The 25,642-nt window shown below is 38.6% G+C and overlaps 1 protein-coding gene across 1 annotated transcript; it reads left to right on the top strand.

Annotated features, from left to right (window-relative positions):
• The first annotated feature begins 9,819 nt into the window (after positions 1–9,819).
• Positions 9,820–13,238, top strand: LOC107630382 (Translation initiation factor SUI1 family protein). Its single transcript, XM_016333490.3, has 7 exons — positions 9,820–10,258; positions 10,417–10,506; positions 11,085–11,137; positions 11,259–11,340; positions 11,423–11,490; positions 11,580–11,663; positions 12,904–13,238. The coding sequence occupies exons 1-7, from the start codon at positions 10,111–10,113 to the stop codon at positions 12,958–12,960; spliced, it is 582 nt and encodes a 193-aa protein (XP_016188976.1). The 5' UTR covers positions 9,820–10,110; the 3' UTR covers positions 12,961–13,238.
• The last annotated feature ends 12,404 nt before the right edge of the window (positions 13,239–25,642 follow it).

Here is a 25,642-nt window from a genome sequence, read left to right as displayed (position 1 = left end):
TGCTTGAGGACAAGCAAACCCTTAAGTTTGGTGTTGACGCTTCGCTTATAGGTTTTCTGTCTATTCTTATGGCACCAAAGGGAGGCGAATCATCTTCACAAAGGAGTACAACCTGAAAAATAAAACGTCCGCTAGGATAACTAAGGTGGTTGAGTTCCTTTCATTCTATATTCCTTCCCGCTTTTACTATATTATGTTCCGATTTTCTGCTATTTTGCTTTGTTTGCTGCATGATCCTTTATTAGTTAAAATCCTAGGGCTAGTTTAGTTTTCTCTTAATTGCTTAATTCTGAAAAGATGTCTCATGTATTACTCACTAAGCTTGAAAAAAAATTACAGGAGTGATATAGTGCATGAAAAAGGGGGTCTATATTGAAGAATAGTCTTATTTACTTAAATGTGGTGGTATTTTCTGTGATTCTGAATGCATGACATGAACAGTGCATATTTTTATAGTGAAGTTTATGAATGTTAAAATTGTTGGCTCTTGAAAGAATGATGAAAAAGAGAAATGTTATTGATAATCTGAAAAATCATAAAATTGATTCTTGAAGCAAGAAAAAGCAGTGAAAAACACAAAGCTTGCGGAAAGAAATAAAATAAAAAAAGCAAGCAGAAAAAGCCAATAACCCTTTAAACTAAAAGGCAAAGGGTAAAAAGGATCCAAGGCTTTGAGCATTAATGGATAGGAGGGCCCAAAGGAATAAAATCCTGGCCTAAGCGGCTAAATCAAGCTGTCCCTAACCATGTACTTGTGGCGTGAAGGTGTCAAGTGAAAAGCTTGAGACTGAGCGGTTAAAGTCGTGATCCAAAGCAAAAAGAGTGTGCTTAAGAACTCTGGGCACCTCTAACTAGGGACTCTAGCAAAGCTGAGTCACAATCTGAAAAGGTTCACCTAGTTATGTGTCTGTGGCATTTATGTATCCGGTGGTAATAATGGAAAACAAAATGCTTAGGGTCACAGCCAAGACTCATAAAGTAGCTGTGTTCAAGAATCAACATACTGAACTAGGAGAATCAATAACACTATCTGAATTCTGAGTTCCTATGGATGCCAATCATTCTGAACTTCAAAGGATAAAGTGAGATGCCAAAACTGTTCAGGATTGCAGTTGTAAACCCCACTATAAGAGAAGACATGGGCTTAATCGAACTCTCATTCTCATGCAAATTCACATCCTAAGCTTATATTAGTTTTGGTTGCTTGAGGACAAGCAACCGTTTAAGTTTGGTGTTGTGATGCGTGAGCATCTTTCCTATCTTTTCCTAGTGAATTTGCATATAATTTGTTGAGTTTAATTAAGAATTAATTATATTTTAGCCACTATGGATGCTATTTTGAGTTTTGTGCAATTTTATTTAATTTAGGTAGCATTCGGATGGATTTGATGAAGTTTCTGTAGAGAAAGAGCAGAAGCCAAGGAGATGACCAGCGAATACCGACGCGGACGCATGGCTCACGCAACCGCGCAGAATGGAGGAAATCGCAATGACGCGATCGCGTGCCTGACACGAATGGGTGGACTGGAATCTGCACAAATGACGCGAACGCGTGGACGACGCGGACGCGTCACATGAGCGATCTGCAGAATTGACAGAAAACGTTGGGGGCAATTTCTGGGCTGTTTTAACTCAGTTTTCAGCCCAGAAAACACAGATTAGAAGCTGCAGAATGGACAAATCAAGTGGTCTCCACCCATCAGTTGAAGACTTGTTAATTAATTTGAATTTAAATTCAAATCTTAAATTAAGAAAAGATATTATTTTAAGTTTAATTTTAAATATTAGATTTTAAATTTATTAGGATTAGTTATAAAAAGAGATCTGATGCCATCAGATTGGAACGCTGTACATTTTACCAGAATCCTAGTTTTCTTCTCTGAACTATGAGCAACTAATCCTTCATTGTTAAGGTTAGGAGCTCTGTCTATTTCTATGGATTAATTTTATTGCTTTTTCTATTTTAATTCATGTATGGATTTATAATTTAAGAATTGTTTTCGCTCTTTATCTTATGAATTTGGGTGGAACAGAAGTATGACACTCTTTCTAATTGATTTCTTGTAAAACTTGGAAAAGCTCTTTACTTGAATAACAGTTTGAAAACAATTTCTCCTAAATTTTAATTATCTGAATTTAACAGAATACGTGACATATAATCCTTTTACTTCTTGGATAATTAGAGTTTTTGTGGCATATAAACTAGAAATTGATTATCACACTCTAATTGGAATTAATTGACTAAGGAATTGGCAGTTAATGAATTTTAGAGGAGACTAGGAAGGTCTAAGGAATTAGGGTCTAGTCACATACAGTTTGCCATAAATTAAATCCTGCATAATTAAATTAGTTAGTAAGAAAAGTTAATCCGGAAAAATAGATAACTCTGAAACGTTAACTATTTTCTCCATATTTTCTTCCCAATTTATTTACTTTACTATTTTAATTTCTGCACAATTTAATATTCAAATACTCTTTTCTGTTTGTCTAACTAATCCTATCAAACACTATTGTTGCTTAATCCATCAATCCTCGTGGGATCGACCCTTACTCACGTAAGGTATTACTTGGTACGACCCGGTGCACTTGCCGGTTAGTAAGTGTGGTTAGAAATTCCGCACCACCTGTCCCACGTGTCAGTTAAACTGCCAGACCTAAAGCATCTGGTAACTAATCCAAATATTGTCTCTCTGTTGCACATCTCCAATGGAAATTATCATCGAGGAATCATATGAAACAAAGGAGAGTTCTTTTGCTTGGAGGTATAGACCGTGCCATAGAAACAACAGATAGTGTCGTCTGTAACACCCTCACCACCAGAATGTTACGCTTCCAGCTGCGCCACTCTGATAGCGAGGATATTATGACGACTTCTATATATAACTATAATATGTAGGAGCCTTTACCTGCAATTCTTATTAACTTTTCTTTGAAAAACCGGAAATATTTTTCTTTTATACATACATACATACATACATACATCACTACACTTTTACACTTACATGAATAATATATACGAGTGATACACAAATATATAATATAAATCTCAACTCTTATCCCTCTTTACAAAATGTAAAGAACGAAAACAAGGGCGAGGAAAAATATATAAGATAATAAAACAAATAAAACATGTATTTTCTAAACTTTCAAAACATTCCAAATTCATTAAAAATAAACAACCCCTACCTAACACAGCAGCAACAGTAGCAGTACTAGTAGCTCTAATGACTTCGAGCAGCAGCGATAGCCACAAATGCAGCATACAATTACGGTAACTTAACCCTAGGACATCAACACCTCAAAATTCTTAACAAACAATAACGGAATGCTAATGGTGAGGATTTCAGAATAAGAGTACTTACTGTAATCTAAAAAGGAACGACAGAGCAGAGCAGCAGTAGCTCCGACAGTGGTTCCGGCGACAACAGCGCCATACCTAGTGACCAATCACGGCGAAGCGGTCTTCTTCTCCTTCGGGGAGTTCCTCTTCTCTCTGTTCGTGCTCTGCTCGTTCTCCCCCTCATGCAGTGGCAACGGCGACAGAAGCTTTGCAGCATCGATCATGAGACGTGGGGGCTGCAACGGCGTTGTGGCGATAGGAACATGGCAGTGATGACGGGACACGACGGTGACAACAAAACGGCGATGCTGCCTTTCATGCGTGCTCTCTCTCCTCACGTTCTGTCTCGTCTGTCTCTCTCAACTCCTCTGCGGATATCTCCCTCTCCATTTTGTGCTCAACGGTGAGGTGTAGTGACAGCGGCGGCAGTCCTACCCTCCGCCGATGCCATCTTCTTACTCTTCTCCCTTTCTTTTTTTTCTTCCGTTCTCTCTTCCCCTTTTCTGGGCGTGGGTGTGTATGTGTGAAAGAAGAGTGACGACAGCTGAGTCTGAGTGTGAGTGTTAAGGTTAAGAGAGTTTTGATTTGGGAATTAGAGTTAGGTTAGGGTTTGTGTGGGAATTTGATAAAATCAGAAAATAGAGTAATAATTTAAAATAAAACATAATTCAATATATAATTATTTTTTAAAAATACTATTTATTTATAAACTCATTAATTAGTTTCAAATAGCTACTCAAATTTTTAAATTAGAAATAATCTAATTAATTTTCTTTTAGTTCATTAAAATTAAATTCAAAATCTCAATATTCAAATTAAACTATATAAAATTCTCATTTTTTTTATGTACTAAAACTTTAGATTTTAAATAAAAAATATCTAATTATCATAAAAATTATATAAATCCTAATTAATTTTAAACTCAAAATATCACAACTTTGATTTAATTAATTTTCATAAGAAAATTTTTTAAAAATAAAATCATAAATAAATATAATAAATCACCAATAACTCATTATCATAAAAATTTAATTTAAATACCTTTAATAAAGTAATTTTTATAATAAAAATCCCAATTTAATAAAATAAAACATAACTTATTCATAATTAAATTTTTCGAAAATAAGGGGTGTTATACCATGCCACTCAAAAGAGAATGCCTTCCCACACTACAATCAGAAAGTGAATTGAAGGGAATCCTCAACCTTTTATCCAATCCTCCCGACGTAACAAGAAAAGAAATTCTCAATCCCACTTGTCCACCGTAACACAAGAGAGAAAATTCTCAACGTCAACTTGTTTATCCGTAAGCGGAACAAAGCCACTGTCCTCACCGTGGGCGGGACGAACCACCATCCCACAACCTGAATAACGCAAGCGGGACAAAATTCACATCCTTGCCAATCAATAATCATCATCAATCAAAACCATTATCATCATCAAATTCATCATTAATCATAATTCTATATAATCATATTTATAACAAGAATAACTATCCTCGAGCCGTGAGCTGGATAAAACCACCGTCCTCACCATGGGCGGGACGAACCACCATCTCCACAACATTTATATCTCAAAAGAAGTTTTCAAAACTAATTTTAAAAAGTTAAGTTTAAGACTTCCCCAAAAGACTCGAAAATCATTTCATTTTACTAATCAAATTCAAATACTTTAAATTCACTAAAACTTCTCAAAACATAATTTTTTAATCAAAATTAACCAAACTTCAACACAAAATCTCTAGTTTTTTGAAAATAACACTAGTTTCTATCCTTCTTATTATTCAATTTTACTTAAACACCTATGAAAATTTTGGCAAAACCTCCTACAAAACTCGGACTTTTTCACCTTCAAGGGTTCTATACAAATCAAACAGTTTCTCAACATGTACCAATCAAACGTAATCAAGAATTCTAACAACTAATCATTTTCCAACAATCAGGAAACCAATCATAGTCCATAACCACAAACAATCCAAAACAGTTCAATTTAATCCATAAGACTTACATAATTACAAAAATATATTTTTTTACATCAATATCGATTTATAACAATTTTTTAAAATAAAAATAAATTTTAGAAAAATCTCCTACCTCAATCATGACACAATTATGCGGTAAACTCCTTTTTATTCTTATTTTGCAGCAGCAGCAGCAATTCTTGCTGTTTTTGCGACAGCAACATCATCGAAAACGGCTTATAGTTGCCGTTCTAGTAGTTTCGAGGACTCTCCGGAGCAGCGACACCACAAACGCAGTATGCAACTACAATAACTCAACCCTAAAAAGTTTTATTAAATTTAAGAAGATTTTATTAAATTTTTTTATAAAAATATAAAACTGTGTTTTGTAGTAAAAAATTAAAACATACTTTTTAAAAATCAAACAAAACTCACTCATAATCTGATTCCCTCAATTTAACTTAGTAAATCACAAAAAATTCTTGAATTATTAAGTCACCGAGAGAATTATCCTCCAAATTTAACAAAAAAAAATTGCCTTTGAAATATTTAAAAAAGAAATACTAAAAGATTATCAGAATTTATTATTTTTAGCTATAAGTTAGTAATTAATATTTAAAAGTATAAAATAAAGTATCTTGTTGGATTACTAGGCTAAAAAAACTAAACTAAAAGAATAGAATTAATGACTAAGTGATGACTAAAAATAATAAATTCTGATAGTTCTCTAATATTTTTTATTTAAAATATAATAAAAATATTCTCAAAATATTTTGAGATTCAACAAAAATAAAAAAGATTATAAGTGACAAATGACTTTTGAATTTAACAAACTGTTTGTGTACTCTATTTAAATATTTGCAAAAATACAAACCAAAATTTTATATATAATTTTTTTATTTTCTAAAGTATTATTGGTTGTTAACAAAAACATCACAAAAAAATTTATTTGATTTATTAACCGTTGACAAAAAATTACAAAAAAAATCTATTTGATATAAAATTATTAAATTTTAAAAATATAGTTTAATGTTGAGTATTTTTGTCTTATTTTAAAATATTATGAGATCATTTCTTTTGTTAACAAATCTAGAAGATAATTTTGTTAGCCAGTTAATAATCCAATGGCAATTTTGTGGTTTGTTCCATCTTAATTTTGTGTAATAAATTAATAACTGGATTTGACTCTAAAACTATAAACTTTTAATACTTGTTTTTGCAGTTGATTAGCACAACATCCGCAGTAGTACTTTGGATAAATTCTGATTAATTGTGAAGCTGAATTTCCAGGTTCGAATCCTGGCTGCGGAAACATTTACTTTTTCATTTATTGGCAAGTCTTCCTCTTCTGCGCTATATAACAATTAACAACACAAAAACGTTGAATGGCTGCGTGACAAACCCAGATTTCCTCCCTATTATTAACCATACACAAAATTAGAAATTCCTTTTCATATTTAAAAAAAGTTGTATTTTCCATCCTGCATATAAATGAACATGTGTTACAACAAGTACAATGATGAATAAAATTCGGAAGTGACTTGGCTCAAGGAATTGCTTGCTGATGACGTCACTAACCAATTAACATGAGCTAACTTGTTGTCTGGTGTGCCACCACCAATGTGTCGCCATGGGATCGGTGGAGATTTCAAAGCAACTCATATCATATTACTAAATTAGTTCTTTAGCAACATATGCCACTGTTGGGTTCTGAGGGAAGAATTGGTCCTTCCACTGCCCAGGGGAGCACCTCCAACAACACAGGATACATACCAATGATTGTTCACCTTCTTCACTGCAAAGAAAACTAATTGAAATTCGGAATGCATAGGCATCATACATCAAAAAGCAATTTGGTTATAAAGAGGCATTTAATATCAATATGGTGACAACCAAGTCTGTATGCTTATATCAATAAAGTGATTGTTTAAACAACAATCACTTTTTTTTTGGGATAAGTGTTTAAACAACAATCTAACGTTGTAAAAGAATATATACTTCTTTTGAAAGAGATCCAACCTTAATCCACTTATTGAGTGGCTTGAGAGTAATCCTGGTTTGTTTTGGACTTTGATATCTATCTCTACTTATTGGGCTTGAAAGAATGAAAAAATTGCAAAAGAAAAAAAAAAAAAAACCCTTAAAGTTCAAGCACACTAAATCACTAATATAAGAATTTAGATTCTCTAAAATTTGAATTTTTATTTTAGAGGGTAAAGTGTTATCTCTCACATTTGAATGTTTTTTTTTTTTATATTTTTTCTTGGTCTCACCTATAAAATAAATGATAAAAGATCACATTTTACTATCCAAAGTGAAATTCAAACTTTAAAAAATCCAAATCCTAATATAAAGCTAGTCATGATCTAAATTGTTTAGATCCCACAAAGAAATTAGAGTATATGATAACCTATGTTTTTAGAAACAAAATTTTCTTAATTATTGTTGTTTAATTCTTTTTAATAGATGATTATTTTTAGACAAAATAAGATTTTAAGAATAAATAATTATTTTAAGACGGAGAGAGTATAATCCTTAAAATACAAATTCTTATAAAAAGGAGATTATAAATATTATATATTCTTCAGAAAGTCTCAACACATGTTTATACAATAAATATAATATACAAAAATGTATTCAATTTTTAAAACATTTATTATATAGTTTTTTAATTACTATGCACATGATTGTGGTAACATCATCAAATAACTTTTGAATGTCTTTCACGAATATGACATTTTTTTAGGTAGGTCTAATTTCAAACTCATATATTATCGTTACAATATTATTTGTTACATGTAAATGCGGGTTCTAAAAGCCGGACTGGATCAGTCGATTCAATTAGATTAACCGAAAATCGACCATTTAATCGATTCGATTGATTTTAAAACCGCTTTACAAAAAATCAGTTAAAAAACTGGTTGAACTGGTGAATTAGACGAACCGACCGAGTTTTTTAATGTTCCGATTTTGTCATATAGCCCATAAACGGCATCATTTTGATGCCAAGAAAGAAAAAAAAAATCCCACTAACATATCCCACTAACCCACTTCCCTCACCCTCACTTACGAATGCCCCCCTTAACCCTCTTCCTTCCAACCCTAATTTCCATTGCATCTCCAATGAGCAGAAGGAACTCCACCTCCCTAGTCCCTCTCCCTTGCCACCCTTGCCACCCTTGCCACCTTTGCGGTTCAAACCTTCTATTGGTGTCATCGTCTAGTTGTTGTTGTCGTTGGTTAAGAAGTGATTCGATTCGACAGACGCAGAAAAAGCAAAACTACCAACTATGACTACTACTACCACCACCTTCTTCATTCTCGTAATTATCATTTCTATCTCTATTATTTCTATTATGTAACCATATTTTATCACCACTGTTATCTCCTCTATTGTCATAATCACTAATATAAATACATCAACATTAATGTTATCTTATTTTATTTCTTGTTCGATGCTATTTTTTCCTTTAAAAGATTTTCGCACTTGTTTTACTCAAATTTTGTTAATGTTTAAAAGCAAATGTGGGTATTTCAATGTCGCAATTGTAACGTCAATAGAAATTAAAAGGAATAAAATTAGAAAATAAACAAATAAATATAAGGTGTTGGAGGTAAAGTAAATTGTAGAAATTAAAATAAATAGGAAATTAAAGAAAGGATGAAGAAGGAAAGCTAAATGTAAAAGAGAAGAATACGTAAAAGTAGAGAAATTTTATTAATAAAAACTGGAAAGAAGCAAATTGCAAGTGTTTGAGTTCAGATAAATTATTTAAGATTCCCAATTTTTACTCTGTGATACCAAGGGGGCTGAAAGCGTTTTAGGTTTCTAAGTGTTTTTCAAAAAAACTAAATTTTCTGCAATGTTTGCTTAAAACTCTATATATAGACTAAACTAATGCCTAATTGACAATTATTTCTATAATATTTTCGCCAGTTTTTTTTTTTCTAAACTTGAATTAACTGTTTTCGTTCTAATTTTCTTAACAACTGTTTTGCACTTTACTTTGACGCTATGTGTTGATAGCTATTCTCGAACATAGCATGTCCATAATTTATGTCTAACTTAAATTTTGAATAAAAATGACTTCTTTTGATAGTATCAATTAAAACCTTTTTTTAATGTATTGATACGGACTTCATAAATTGATAATAATATCTTATATTTATTTATTTAAAACATTTTTTTAAATACTAATGTTTTTTGCCTAATAATACTGCAATTATTTTTTTCTGCGACATCATTTTTAATAATGGTCTTTTTCTACTTAACCATCATCAATAAGATTTTTTTAAAAAAATAAATTTATTAATAATTTGTGGGAGTTTAAAACTCCTATAAAAATTCCACAAAATTAATTTTTGTTATTATTTAATAAATTCTTTAACAAAAAAGTTGCGTTATCCTAACAAAAAATTATTAAATACCGAAATATCTTTTTTTTTTTGGGGACAAAGAACATCTTATACTTCGTGAGATTGAAGTCTTTAAATTTAATCATTTATTAGTACTCTTCTTGCAACACAAATGTTAGCCAGTTTGGCTGTGGCCTGTGGGTTCTCGAAACGACGACGTCTGCTTATTACAGTTAGCAAAAAGCCCTTGCGGTTCTAGAGTATTGAGATTTGATCAGGCATTGCCTTTTCGAAGAGCTGCGTCACCATAACGCACCGTTTCATTCCTCTTCCTCACTCAGTCCCTATTCCTCCTCCTCTTCTTTTCTTTCCTCCCTGAACTCCGCACAGTACAATCACGCGAACCACATAAGAAGGGTTTCTGGTTTCGTTGCTCCGCACAACACAATCAACAATGGCAGACAAACCCCAACCGGTTCGGGTAGTGTACTGCCCCGTGTGCTCTATGCCACCCGAATACTGCGAATTCGGACCCGATTTCGAAAAATGCAAACCCTGGTTGATCCAAAACTTCCCTGACCTATATCCCGATCTTCTCAAAGGTAATCAATCTTTCCAATTTTTAAATTTTTATTTTATTTTTTCCTGAACAGCAGTTACAATTCAAATTTCCCAATATATTCACTGTGAATTGATTTATTTTCAATTTGAAACCTAACTCCTTCGAATTTGTTTGTTCATTTTAATTTTGACGGCGCAGAAACGAATGAAAGGGATGCTGATAAAGTTGCTGATAAGCTTCAAGGTACCGGTATATCTTCGGGGTCTAGTGATGGAGCTGCTACCTCAGGTTTTCTTCTTTTTTGTTTTTTCTTTTCCCCTTCGCTTATTTATTTATATATCTATTTTGCTGCATTGCTATTTGATGTTGAAGATTAGAGTTGTGATTAGTGTTTTTATTTCTGAGAAATGGTTATTAGTTCTGGCAAGCAAATGCAATGGTTACTTGTGTTTCGTTTCACTTATTTTGGGTATTGTTTTGATTGGAACAACACTCATATTTTCATTGTGTACATTTGTCTAGATATGAGTATTATTATGTCGCGGAATTCCATTTCATTTTCTTTTTTCAAATGAAGAACAAAAGTGTACATGGAATTAAGGCCCCCTCCCCACCCCCACCCTTCTTTTTGTATTTTTGCCTGGTAGTTTTCTTCTTATGAAATGCAATTCATAAAGTCAACATTCTAGAAGTTTCAGACCTGACATGTCAGTGAATTGAATATTTTGCTTTGCTTACCATCATATTCATTTCAGTTTCGTTATTTCACGAGTTTGATAAATTGGATGTTGTTCTTGTACTGCTTCCCAATTGGTTATAGCCAAAGCATTTTGAAGTCCTGCTGATGTTATATTGTTATGATTTAGCACCAAAGCAAGAAGAGGTCAAGCGTCTTCCTGGTGGGAAGATAAAGAAAAAGGCATGTCTTGGAATTTTTTTTCGCTCTCAAATAAAAGATTCTCATCAATCATCACCATCATTTATACTAAATGCCATCATTCCAATCATTTGATATGTTCTTAATTTGCATTGTTTTACAGGAGAAGCAAGAGGTTGTTATTGAGAAAGTCATTCGTAACAAACGAAAATGTATCACGACTGTGAAAGGACTAGAACTTTTTGGTAAGCTGTAACTTCATTATCTCAAGACACTCATTAACAGATGCTATTAATATTTAAGTCATTCTATTTTATTGCATCCCAGGTGTCAAGCTTAGTGATGCTTCAAAGAAACTTGGTAAAAAGTTTGCTACAGGAGCTTCTGTTGTAAAGGTGAATAACTATTAGCTTTTAGGTGGTGGTCATAGTTGTCTAATAGATGTAATTGATATCTTATACTACTGTGGATTCATTGGTGTCAGGGTCCAACTGAGAAAGACCAAATTGATGTTCAAGGGGATATATCTTATGACATTGTGGAGTTCATTACAGATACATGGCCTGATGTAAGTGACTTTGATTTCCAATTTGCTATTTAGTTCTGATTTAGTATGTTGAAATATAAAGGGTAGCACAAGTATCTTGCTAAAGCAGGGTCCGGTAAAGGGCCGTATCTAAAGGCTGTAATGTAGGTAGCCTAACCAATAAAATTTACTGTTATCATGATTTAGTCATAGTGTCTGTTATCAAATTGTCATTAATTTGTGAAGAGAGGGTACTTGCTATTGGATGTTTTAATGTCGCTATAGGAATGCATAATAAAGAAAGTTTGTCTCAAAGTGTTAATGTGTTGTACGCCAACCTATGTGATTTATGGAACACTTCATTTACAAACGGTACAACTTTTGAATGGAGCAAAGACATTTTACTTGTTTCTTTTATTATAACTTGTAACATTTGTTTATTTTCTTTTAGTCATCTAATTATCTTGATAAGTTGGACCAATGGATTTATTAGTATTAACAATCCTGTGTAATGTTGATGCATAACTACTTAGCAAATACAATGGTCTTCCCCAAAAAAGTGTTTTACATTTTTTTATTGGGTAAAGAATACTTTTTGTCATGAATGTTTTCAAAAAGTTTCAAAACTACACGACGTTAATTTGATCCAATTTTGTCTCTATCAATTAAAACAAGTTTCAAGTTTACCCCTATCGAACAGTCCACAGTTAGTCAACTTTTTTTTTTTTTTTGCCTCCAAACCCTGCCCTTCCTATGATCCTCCCCTTCTCTCTCGCAGACCTTCCTTTTCTCTTCCCAAACTCAGCAGTAGCAACACCGCTCCCTCTACAAGTTGTAACCATCACCGCCACTGCCTCTACCGCCACCCCTCCTCGGCTCCTTCACAAACCAACTTGTGAGAAAAATAAAGTGATCATATAACTTTCTAAAGCAAATATAATTGTGTGAAGCTTATATTATGAATAACTGTAAAAATTATAGGGGATGTCATTCTATTTCCTTCCCTTTGTCTTAAATAGGTAAATTGGGAGTTCACTAACTTCTTGCAGTCCTCATGAAATTATGACAAGATAACAAATGTGAAGCAATGCTACAAATATGCTGGAAAATATGGATCTATAACTAAAACAGAAAGTTTTGATCAAGTGGGTTGTCTTTTGCAGTTGATAACTTTTGTTTTCGGTACAGGATTCGTACTGTCACCGATTCTTGATAACTGAGTTTCCTTTATCCCAATCTTTTGGAACTTCTTTATGATGGAAAACTAATCTTCCTCTTGCAGGTCCCAGAAAGTGCAATTTACTTCATAGAGGATGGAAAGAAGGTTCCAGCTGCTTGATATTGGAATCCTGCATTAATATACTTTGGGCTGATGGCCAGACTTAGCTATATTTCTGTAATTTTGAAGTAAAGGGCTGATAAACTTTGTATCTCATCTTTTGGCAACATGTTTTTAGGTCTTTAACTATTACTGTAGTGTGGCATGATCCCTGATGATGGGCATCAGCGTATGTATTTACGGTAAAACTATTCCTGAGTTAATAGTTTGCGTATATACTTATTATATATAGAAGCAAAAGGAAGAAAAGCTTCGTTTGCTTCGTTTTTGTACTTGCATGAAGGTTTTAGCTATTTAATGGAAGCTGAGGATTTATTTTGCAAAAAAAAAAATTGTCTCACATGTATTGCAATATTCAATTATAAAATCCAACTCTAACCTGGGATTTTTCTTAAATAAATAAAAAAAATATTTACGAAAATATGTAATTTGTAGCTTTTTTTATTGATTTACACTCTATTACTTATCTCGTTTATTGGACATGATACGACGTGCATGTATGACATTTGCACACGTGTGTATTGTGTTTATCTCGTTTATAGTGTAAATAAGATATACACAATGCTATTTCATTTACATTGTAAACAAGACAAGTAAGAAGGACGCATATATATAGAACTCGTTTACAGGGTGACTTGAAGTCATTTTTCATTCATTTCTTCTAGTTTTCTTCTAGCCTTTTCTAATCATATTGTCGAGGTACTTGGAGATTATGGGGCGCGCAGATGCATGGGATGAGGATATCAACCGTCTGAATGCGATGTAGCATATCGTTGGGACAATTGATTTCCATGTTAGTATTGTTATATTGTTATTTTCATGTTTAAGTTAAATAAGCGCATATATCTATAGTGGTGGTTAGGGTACTGTTCATACCCTGACCCAATAAATAGGGCCCAAGATCCAAGCAAAGAAGCCCAACCCAAAGGGTTGGCCCTCCCCCAGTACCAGCCTTCATCCCAAGAAGTCGGTACTGAACACGACATGCTCCAAAGAAGTCGGATACGAGGGTTAGCTGGCAGATAACACTTATTCGAATGAGTAACTGCCCCTAGAAACTCTCTAACCACTTCATAGAGCCATATCTTAACCTCCCTAAGATATGGGAACGGTTATCCACCTAAAAAGGTGGCACTACTTCAGCGGTGGTTATTGGTTCACCACTATAAATACACTGACACCATTCAGGTATCTCTAAGTTCCAATACTCTCTAACCTGCTCACACTCTTGCTAACTTAGGCATCGGAGTGTCTTTGCAGGTACCACCCCCCATTCTCTCTCACGTACAAGTCGGACGGAGGAACACCGAGTACCAGGTCCACTCGAAAGCCACCTCCTTCATACGTTTGGGCCAACCAACGTCATCCGGCCCATTAATCTCCGGTTACCCACCGTAACATTGGCGCCGTTGCCGGGGAACCGAGAGATCAACCAGTGATGGCGGATAGATCCCCTGAAGAGGGTCATGTGGAGACTGATTCTGAACAAGAACATTGGAAACAATGAGGCAGACCAGACCCTTCACCAGGAAGCCAATGACCAACACCGGGAAGGCACCTCCGGAATCAAAAACCCGAAGGTGAATTCCTCGGAGGGGCGCGAATCAGAAAAAGAAGGACCATCCCACGCAATTGAGCTTATGGGATTAATCCACAGTCGCCTCGAGCAGCTAGACCAGGAACGGGAACGACAAAAGGAAACCGAAAAGAACCTGAAAGAGGAGATGGAGCGACGAAAAGAGTTAGAAAAAAAACTCTTAAAGTTAGAATCCTCCCTCAAAGGCCAGAACTCCCACGACGGTAGAGAAGATTCTCCCTTAGGGGAGAAAGATCCTTTCAGCGAGGACATAATGAGGGCAAAAGTTCCGAGAAACTTTAGAAGCCCCGATATGGACCTCTACGACGGAACCCCCGACCCAAAGCATCATCTGAGCAATTTTAAAAGTCGGATGTATCTGGCTGACGCTTCTGACGCTACGCGATGCAAAGCTTTTCCGACAACCTTGTCGAAAACAGCGATGAAGTGGTTCGACGGCCTCCCTCCGAGGTCAATTACCAGTTTTGAAGACCTCTCCAGAAAGTTCTTGATGAGGTTCTCCATCCAGAAAGACAAAGTAAAACATGCACCAAGTCTCCTGGGAATAAAACAGGAGGTCGGGGAGTCCTTACGGGCCTATATGGAAAGGTTTAACAAAGCATGTTTGGAGATTCAAGACCTGCCCACCGAAGCAGTCATCATGGGGCTAGTCAATGGTCTTAGAGAAGGTCCCTTCTCACAGTCCATATCAAAAAGACACCCCGCCTCTTTAAGTGATGTACAGGAAAGAGCGGAAAAGTACATCAATATGGAAGAGAACGCTAGGCTAAGAGACCCGAGTTTGCGACCCGGTCACCCTCCCTCAACGAAAGAGAGGGAGAGGGAAGCTAAGAAGAAGGAAGAACTCGGCCTCGATAGGCCAAGAAAATACCACTCTTATACTCCACTGAAAATTCCTGTAGTAGATGTATACAGAGAAATTTGCAATACCGAAAGGCTGCCTCCCCCCAGACCCATTAAAAATAAAAAAGGGGGGAGCCGCGGTGATTACTGTGAGTACCATAAGATATATGGGCACTCCACAAACGACTGTTACGACCTTAAAAATGTGATAGAAAAGCTGGCCAGAGAAGGTCGGCTTGACAGATATCTCATAGAAAGGTCGGACGGTCATGGAAAAAGAAAGCGAGAAGATACGGATAGAAGAGACCCACCACCACAAACTCCGGAGAGACATATCCATATGATTTCAGGAGGGTTTGCGGGAGGGGGACTCACAAAATCCTCTCGTAAAAGACATCTCAAGAGAGTTTACCAGGTCGAAGAGGGGTCCTCCGACCTTCCGACCATTTCATTCACAAAGGAAGACGGGCGAGGAGTAATCTCGGGGCACGATGACCCAGTGGTAATTACCATGATCCTGGCAAATGTCCATCTACACAGAACACTAGTAGACCAAGGAAGCTCAGCAGACATCCTCTTTAAGCCCGCTTTCGACAAACTAGGTTTAGATGAGAAAGAGTTAAGAGCCTACCCCGACACCTTGTACGGATTAGGTGACACGCCAATAAAGCCACTATGATTTTTGCCCCTCCACACCACCTTTGGAAAGGGGGAAAAATCAAAGACTCTGAGTATAGACTTCATAGTCATCGACGTGGGATCGGCCTATAATGCTTTAATCGGCAGAGCTACCCTTAACCGACTCGGAGCGGTGGTATCGACACCCCACCTCTGCATGAAGTTCCCGACCTCGTCGGGGATAGCAACGGTGAGGGGAGATCAGAAGCTGGCAAGGAAATGCTACAATGAAAGCCTAAACCTGAGAGGAAAATGCAAAGAAGTTCACACAATAGAACTCGGGGGAGCAAGGGTTAAAGAAGAGCTGCGACCACAGCCCGGGGGAAAAACTGAGGAGATTCAGGTCGGCGAAGAGGAAGGAAAAAACACTCACATAGGAGCCAACCTAGGGGAAACCCTAAGACAAGGGTTGATTAAGCTCCTAAGAGATAACTCAGATCTCTTCGCCTGGAAGGCCTCCGACATGCCTGGGATAGATCCCGAGCTCATGTCTCACAAGCTCTCGGTCTACTCAGGGTCCCGACCTGTGCAACAAAGAAGACGCAAGCTCGGCCCAGAGCGAGCCCTAGTAGTAGAAGAGCAAGTGCAGGCGCTCCTAGAAGCCGGTTTCATCAGAGAAGTCAAATATCCAACATGGCTAGCCAATGTAGTGCTAGTCAAAAAACAAAATGGTAAATGGAGAATGTGCGTCGACTACACCGACTTAAATAAGGCATGTCCCAAGGACCCTTATCCACTACCAAGTATTGACGCCCTAGTGGACTCTAGCTCGGGGTATCAATACCTGTCATTCATGGACGCCTACTCAGGGTATAACCAAATCCCGATGTATGAACCAGACCAGGAAAAAACATCATTCATCACGCCCAGAGCCAACTATTGCTACGTGGTCATGCCATTTGGATTGAAAAATGCAGGGGCCACATATCAGAGGCTGATGAATAAGGTGTTTGCCCCCCACTTAGGGAACTTAATGGAAGCATATGTCGACGATATGTTGGTAAAAACCAAGGAGGAAGTCGACCTCCTATCCGACCTCTCACAAGTCTTTGACACCATAAGGTTGCACGGGATGAGACTAAATCCTGCAAAGTGCGCCTTCGCAGTGGAGGCAGGAAAATTTCTAGGATTCATGCTAACACAAAGAGGGATCGAAGCCAATCCCGACAAGTGTAGAGCTATCCTAGAGATGAAAAGCCCGACTTGTTTGAGAGAGGTCCAACAGCTGAACGGCCGACTAGCAGCTCTCTCCATATTTTTGGCAGGATCAGCATTAAGATCCCTTCCACTGTTCTCCCTACTGAAAAAGGGGCACCAGTTTGAGTGGACTCCCGAATGCGAGGAGGCGTTCCAGGAGTTCAAAAAGTTTTTGAGCCAACCTCCTATCTTGACCCGACCTATAGCCAGAAAAGACCTCGTCCTATATCTATCCGTGGCAGACAAGGCTGTCTCGGCAGCCTTGATGAGAGAAGACGAGGTCAGTCAACACCCAATCTATTTCATCAGTAAAGTTCTACAGGGCCCTGAGCTAAGGTATCACAAATTAGAAAAGTTTGCCTACTCCTTAGTAATAGCCTCCCGAAGGCTACGGCCTTACTTTCAGGCTCACACAATAAGAGTCCGCACGAACCAACCCATGAAGCAAATCCTCCAAAAGACGGATATTGCAGGAAGAATGGTCCAATGGGCAATAGAGCTCTCCGAGTTCGACTTGAAGTACGAAACTCGGACGGCGATTAAAGCCCAGTGCCTCGCCGACTTCGTTGCAGAATATGCAGGGGATCAAGAGGATAAACCAACTACATGGGAACTCTATGTAGATGGATCCTCCAATAAAACAGGAAGCGGCGCAGGCATAATATTGGTAGATGAAAGGGGAACCCAGATAGAGGTTTCCCTCAAGTTTGAATTCCCAGCTTCAAATAATCAGGCAGAATACGAAGCCTTGATCGCAGGATTGAAGCTGGCAGAAGAAGTCGGTGCTATGAAGGTGATGGTATACAGCGACTCCCAAGTGGTGACCTCCCAAATAAGTGGGGAATATCAGGCAAAGGACCCAAATATGAAAAGGTACTTGGAAAAAGCTTCGGAGCTCCTGGGGCGCTTTGCAGAAACCGAGGTGAAACACATAACTCGGAATCTAAACAGCAGAGCAGACGCCCTATCCAAGCTAGCAAGTACCAAGCCGGGAGGAAATAACAGAAGCCTGATTCAAGAGACTCTCCAGGAACCTTCAGTGGTAAAAACGGAAGACACACTAGAAGTCTTTGAAGTGGTCAGATTAAACCTCGGATGGATGAACCCCTTAGTCGAATACCTAAAATTCGACATCCTCCCCAAGGAGGAAAAAGAAGCCCAGAAAATCCGAAGGGAAGCACAACACTATACCTTGGTGAAAAATGTTCTCTATAGAAGGGGGATATCAACACCATTGTTAAAGTGTGTACCGACCTCAAGAGCCACCGAGGTGTTGGAGGAGGTACATAGCGGAATCTGCGGGAACCATCTCGGAGCCAGGTCATTGGCCAGGAAAGTGATCCGAGCTGGATTCTACTGGCCAACCTTACAGAAAGATGCCACAGAATTTGTGAAAAAGTGCCAGCCATGTCAGATGCATGCAAATTTCCACGTGGCTCCCCCAGAAGAGCTCATTAGTATCACTTCTCCATGGCCCTTTGCAAAATGGGGAATGGATTTGTTAGGTCCTTTTCCCCAGGCGCCAGGACAAGTTAAATACCTAATAGTGGGAATAGATTATTTCACAAAGTGGATAGAAAAGCAGAACCACTGGCCACCATCACTGCACAAAGAAGTCGGAGGTTCCTCTACAAAAATATAATCACAAGGTATGGGATACCTTATTCCATTACCACAGATAACGGAACCCAGTTCACCGACTCCACCTTCAGAAGCCTAGTAGCCAGTATGAACATCAAACACCAGTTCACCTCAGTGGAACACCCACAAGCCAATGGGCAAGTCGAAGCAGCCAACAAAGTCATACTGGCAGGGCTGAAGAAAAGGTTACAAGATGCGAAAGGAGCTTGGGCCGAAGAGCTCCAACAAGTACTATGGGCTTACAGAACAACCCCCCAATCCGCCACTGGAGAAACACCCTTCCGACTAGTCTATGGCGTAGAAGCCATGATCCCAATAGAGGTCAATGAGCAAAGCCCAAGAGTGATTTTCCACGACGAGATCAGGAATATACAGGGGCACAAAGAAGAGCTCGACTTGCTCCCTGAAGTCCGAGAAGAAGCTCAGATAAGAGAAGCAGCGTTGAAACAAAGGATGACTACAAGGTACAACAAAAAAGTCATTCGAAGGAGTTTCACCCCTGACGACTTAGTCTTAATCAGAAACGACATTGGAGTCAACAAATCGGGGGAGGGAAAGCTCGCTGCTAATTGGAAAGGACCATACAAGGTCAAGGAGGTCTTAGGAAAGGGCTATTATAAGGTGACCGACTTAGGCGGCGCCGAGTTACCAAGATCATGGCATGCTTGTAATATGAAAAGGTACTACAGTTAAAAATGAACTCTACTCCCTGATGTACTCTTTTCCCAGCTTCATGATTTTTTCCCAGAATCAAAGGGTTTTTTTCTGGAGAAGGGTTTTTAACGAGGCATTATAGTAGGGACTAAGGGAAATAAATTATCAAAAGCCCTTAGTAGCAATAAGGTACCTCCTCAATTAGTAAAGATCTTTTTTATCTTAAATATCTCTTTTAAATTCCCTTTTTATTCTCTTTCTACGAAACGCGCCGATTTAAGCTCGACAAAACGTGAAAATCCCATGAACCGACCAGGATGGTCGTCAGGATAAAACGACGAGGTACAAGTCGGCGTAAAGAGGCTATAGAAGTCGATCATGATAAACTCGGAAGCAATCTGACTCATAAGTCGTAAAACAAAGCCGAGTAAAGTTAAAATGAATCGCAAAAGTAGCCTAAGCCACGAAAAACTCAATAAAACAAAATTGAGTACTAAGAATAACAAAAAGAGATAAGGAAAAACTAAGAAAAAATAGTAAGGCTGCCTTGAGAATCAAGGAAGTTCAGAAAAGCAGGCAAGCCCCAAAGAAAAGGTTTTTTCTAGAAAAGATCAAAGAGTCAAAAGAACCACGAACAGAAAAAGCATGAGCGCATAAGGTAACCCAAAACCCTTATCCAAAAAGGGCATTTATTTAACGCTAAATTAAACCCTTATTAAGAAAGGGCATCATAAATTGTTTTGTTTACGGCCTTAAAAGGCCAAAAATTGTTCAAACACCGACAAATAAATATAAAGAGTTTAAAAAGAGGGGCCCACAGGCCGGGCCCCAATAGCCAAAATCACTTTTTAAGAGGATCACCACCAGCAGAGTCAGGGGGAACGCCAGGAGCAGGAGTCGGAGAGGAAGTCGGAAGAATGGTAGAGGAACTCGGAGCGTCCTTAGAGCGAGGAGGGGACTCTATGATCCTCTGCCCCCGAGTCTTTAAATCAGACTCAGACTCCACCACGGGGACAGGAGGATCCACGATGGCACCATCAATAACAATCTTATCAGGGTCCAAAGGAGAAAGGTCCAAGTCAGGAGCAATAACTCCGACCTGTTCTTTGAAAATCCTCCAAGCCTCATCAGCACCATCCGCAATAGAGTCCTCCAACTCGGTATAGGCCTTCCGAGCATTCAGCAAGTCATTCTTTACAGACACAAGATCAGCAAATAAACTGTTGTAGCTGGCTTGCGCTGCTTTCCTCAAATCCATCTCCATGTTACATTGGGCTTGCAACTTCTTCCCCTTCTCCCGGAGGCTGTCTCTCTCCTCCTTCAGCTTGGTAACTTCCCCCTCCAACTCCCTCTCATGATCCTGATATATGCGAAGCCTACCTTCCAGCTCCTCGACCCTCGAGGTCGTCCCTAAAGAGCTGATAGGAGTCTTCTCAAATATATCTAAGAGTTTGCCACAAACCCCCGCCGTCTTAAGACTCTCCTCAACCACAGTGGTGAGGTAGTGCCGAACAGAAACATCATCCATACTCATACGAGCATGAGGATAAATGTTCTTTCGGACGAACGCAAGAGCGTCTGCCTCACCAGAAACGCCAGACTCTAAGGTCTTGCGCTTCTTCGACTCTGGTTCGGGAGTAGGTCGGACAGGAGGGGGTGGCAGAGAGGAAGCAGAGGAAGAAATTACAATAGGTTGAGAGGGAGTCCCAACGTTCCGAGGAGGAGGAGGAGAGACAACCGTCCTAACACCACCAGATCTGGCTCGAGACTTTGCCTTGGCTTCCTGAACCCTCTGGTAAGACTCTTGAGCGTTTTTCTTTGCCATCTCTGCAAAAACAAATTGGTAGCTAAAGGTCAGACAAGTCGGTAAAAGAAATTGCAAGTCGGAAATAAGAGAGAAACGCAAAAAGCTACCTAGTTGTGACTGGACAAAGGCCGGCGACCCCTGGAGAAATTTTTTAGTATCCAAGTATGGGGCTCTCCCCCACACTTCTCGGAGGAACCCCACAATGGCTGCTTCTACCTCATTTAGGTCATCCAGACCATATTTCTCGCAGGGGGAGGCCTCCAGGCAATATAAAGGAAATCGGGGAGAAGAATGATCATCCAGGAAAAAGGGGTGGTGACCCTCTATAGCTTGCACTTTGAAAAAGTAGTTCTTGAAGTCGTGAAAGGACTCGTCAAAAAGGGTAAAAAGCCTCCGACCTTGTATGGCTCGGAAAGGACACCCACTGTTGCTTATTATTTAGCCCACTAAAGGGCTTGGTCATATGGAAGAGGTAAAAGAAAATCCTCAGAGAAGTCGGAAACTCTAGGGCCTGGCTGATAAATTGATAAATTTTCAGAAAACCCCAAGAGTTGGGGTGAAGCTGGGTAGGAGCAACCCGGCAATGACGCAACACAGACATTTCAAACTCTGAAAAAGGGAGAAAAACGCCCAAACGAGTGACCATACTCTCATACATAAAAAAGAAATGAGGGGCCGTCTCGTCGGCCCTCCCGAAGCAAACCCGGTCTTCTGGACCCGGGACTACCAACTCGTACTTCGGCTCATCTTCTTCAGAAGTACAAATTCTATAGTGAGTACGAAGGTGGGTAATAAATTCAGTATCAACTGAGGGCTCCTCCCCTAGGACCGTAACATCAACCCACTGGGAGAGAGCATCTACGGAAGCCATTTTCTTAAAAAGGGTGACAAGAAACCTACAAAAAAAAAAGGGAAAATCAACACACGGTCTCTAAGGGAAGGGGTACGGAACTAAAGCCTACAAACCAATCTACCTATAAGATAAAGGCACGCAAATAGAAAGCATGTCACAGAAGGGGAAAAAAAGCTAACCTTTAAGTCTGAAACCAAGACTGGAGGAAGTAAAAGCCTTCGAAACGCAAGAATGCAGCACGAACGAATGCAAGGGAAATTTGAAAGATCGCAGAAACGAAACAACGAAAGAGAGGGAAAGTATTTATAAGAACGTTAGGGGCATAATGGTAAAATGGGGGCAGTCATTAATGAAGATGCACCGTTACCAAGGCCATTAAATCCCTACGCACACCCCTAACGGACACGATGCTTGATTAGACGTAACTGTCAGAACCGAAAGGTCAAGAAAAAATCACGTCGGTTCTTAAACCATCACGTCGGTCCTCTCGCAAATCGGCTACGACCCCGAGTTGAGTACTCGAACCCAAATCCTAAAAAGAAATTGGGCTCGAGTAGGGGCACTGTTCATACCCTGGCCCAATAAATAGGGCCCAGGATCCAAGCAAAGAAGCCCAACCCAAAGGGTTGGCCCTCCCCCAGTACCAGCCTTCATCCCAAGAAGTCGGTACTGAACACGACATGCTCCAAAGAAGTCGGATACGAGGGTTAGCTGGCAGATAACACTCATTCGAATGAGTAACTGCCCCTAGAAACTCTCTAACCACTTCATAGAGCCATATCTTAACCTCCCTAAGATATGGGAATGGTTATCCACCTAAAAAGGTGGCACTACTTCAGCGGTGGTTATTGGTTCACCACTATAAATACACTGACACCATTCAGGTATCTCTAAGTTCCAATACTCTCTAACCTGCTCACACTCTTGCTAACTTAGGCATCGGAGTGTCTTTGCAGGTACCACCCCCCATTCTCTCTCACGTACAAGTCAGACGGAGGAACACCGAGTACCAGGTCCACTCGAAAGCCACCTCCTTCATACGTTTGGGCCAACCAACGTCATCCGGCCCATTAATCTCCGGTTACCCACCGTAACAGGTACTTTTATAGATGTAGTATATGTTAGGTGGTAGAATCTATTGTTAATAAGTGTTAATTGATAGGTAAGGTTTAATTTATTAGTTAAACTATTTTATTAAGTAAATGTTTATTGCATTTTGTTATTTATTTAATTTGATTTCTATATTTTTAATTTTAATTTTGATAACTTGGTAGATAACTTTTTTTTGTTAAGTGTTAATGGATAGGTATAATTTAACTTATTAGTTAAATTAATTTATTATGTTTATTTCATTTTGTTATTTATAAACTATTTGATTTTTATATTTTTAATTTTAATTTTGATAGCTTGATAGATCACTTTTTTTTTAACTGTTATTCAATGTTTTAATGGGACTTATGATTATTCAATATGTTTTTTCGACATTTGATTTTTAAAAATTAATTATTCTATTTCCAGCTAAGTTATGAAATGTGAAATACTTGTTTAGTCTATTTTTTATTTTTTTATTTTTTTATTTTTTTATCTACCCTAGTCCGGGCATCCAACGCCCATAAGGGGGTAGCCAGCGTTCCAATGCCCAAAAAGGATCCCCAAGCAGGCGTTCAACGCCCTAGAACCATCCTAGCACGTGGAGGCACTCAAAGCTCAGCCCAAACATTCACCAAGTGGGTCCTGGAAGTGGATTTTCACACTAAAAGACTGTTTTATCTTTTTTATGTAATCCTTAGTCATTAGTTTAGTATTTAAAGGAGAAGATCACCCTTGTTTACGATCTCTCCTAGCATATTTTGAATTTCATTGTGATTTTCTATCAGTATGAGTCTCTAAACCTCCTAGGTTGAGGCTAGGAGCTCTGTTGAGTTTTATAGATTAATAAGTACTACTGTTCTATTCTCAATTAGTGTTTGATTCTATTCTAAGATGTATCTTCGTTCTTTATCCTTATGAATGAGTTGAACCGGCACAAGGTTATCTCTATTTTATATGGGTTCAGAGTGAGCCTTTCATCAGACAATGATGAACCACAAGCTTGATTATACATCTCTTAGACGGCTAATCCGCGACTTTGTTGGGGACTTCTCGAGACACCTATTCAGCTGAGGTATGGGGAGATTAGAGTATTTGTGGAAAAGGCTAGAACCAAAGGAGCAGCATTCTCTGATCCGGAAGATTCGACCATGTCTGTGGCGTTTTGAGTAGGATCATCAAGGGGAATGAACTGCAGGAGCTTCACCCTCAATCAGACTGGATCCGCACTAATCCTGGGGTTCAGTCTGGAGAAAGATTGGCGACCTCTCAAGAAAGGTGTTGATCACATACAGCCTGCCATAGAATAAATCATTCACAGTTAGAGTTGATGCCTTTGTTTCTTCTTTCTCTATCAATTCCTATAAGAATTCACAATTTCAAGGCAATCAAAGTAATCTCAAGTAAAGCACAAAAAACTTCATAATTGAGCAAAGTTTAGTAACTTTCTATATGAAATAAACAACCAAAACAACTTATGATGCAATATGCATCAGAAGCCATGTCCCATACCACTCCTGCCAAAGTGCCTCGTATGGTATCGGTGGAAACTCCATCTTGTATACCTTGAACACAGCTTCTTGTATGTACACCGGATGAACATATGGAGCCCATTCGATGCTTGCGAGGGCACAAGCGGTAAGCGCATGACGGTATGGGAAATGGAGTGATTGAAAAAGGCCACAGTTACACGTCCCCGCGCTAAGCCAAACATGGAACGAACCTTGAGACCAAACCTCGAATGGCACTAACTCCTCAGCGACAAACACTGAAGCCCGTCTGTCAAAGTGAATAACACGCATCTTCAGGATTCTCTCTCGATTCTTTTCAATAGCAGCCATCAGCTGTTGGGAGAAACAATTTCCAGCCGCCAATTGTGCCTGTGCCTCCCTGTCCTTCGTGATGAACAACTTCTGCAGCCTCTCGTAAGTGCATCGCACGTTGGAAGAAATTGGCAAGTACCGTGTACCCTTCAGCACTGCATTGATGCACTCCGAGAGATTCGTTGTCATGTGACCAAACCGGCGATCGCTGTCGCAGTGTTGTACCCATATTTTTTTTATTGAACCTACCAGTCCAGTCCACCATCTCTCGTGACAAAACTCTCAGGAGATCTATGTACCACTCGTACCTAGTCTTGCTTGGACTATAAGTAGCATTTATAAGGTATCGCTTGCCCACGGCAGACTTAAAACGAGACATGAAGTTTGCACCCATGTGTCTAACACAATAAGCATGGAATGCCCTGGAAGCATGCCAATCACTATCATCAACCCTCAATGCAGCCTTGATCGCCTGGGATCTATTAGAAATAATCAGCAGG

The sequence above is a fragment of the Arachis ipaensis genome, chromosome B3, assembly GCF_059453495.1.
Source record: "Arachis ipaensis isolate K30076 ecotype BB chromosome B3, ASM5945349v1, whole genome shotgun sequence".
Taxonomy (NCBI): Eukaryota; Viridiplantae; Streptophyta; class Magnoliopsida; order Fabales; family Fabaceae; genus Arachis; species Arachis ipaensis.
This window is presented reverse-complemented; position numbering and strand designations above follow the sequence as displayed.

Excerpts from the sequence above, each read along its gene's own strand:
- LOC107630382 (XM_016333490.3), top strand. The coding sequence starts at position 10,111 with ATGGCAGACAAACCCCAACCGGTTCGGGTAGTGTACTGCCCCGTGTGC. Across the intron at positions 10,259-10,416 it reads ATATCCCGATCTTCTCAAAG|AAACGAATGAAAGGGATGCT; the intron begins GTAATCAATCTT and ends TTGACGGCGCAG. Across the intron at positions 10,507-11,084 it reads TGATGGAGCTGCTACCTCAG|CACCAAAGCAAGAAGAGGTC; the intron begins GTTTTCTTCTTT and ends GTTATGATTTAG.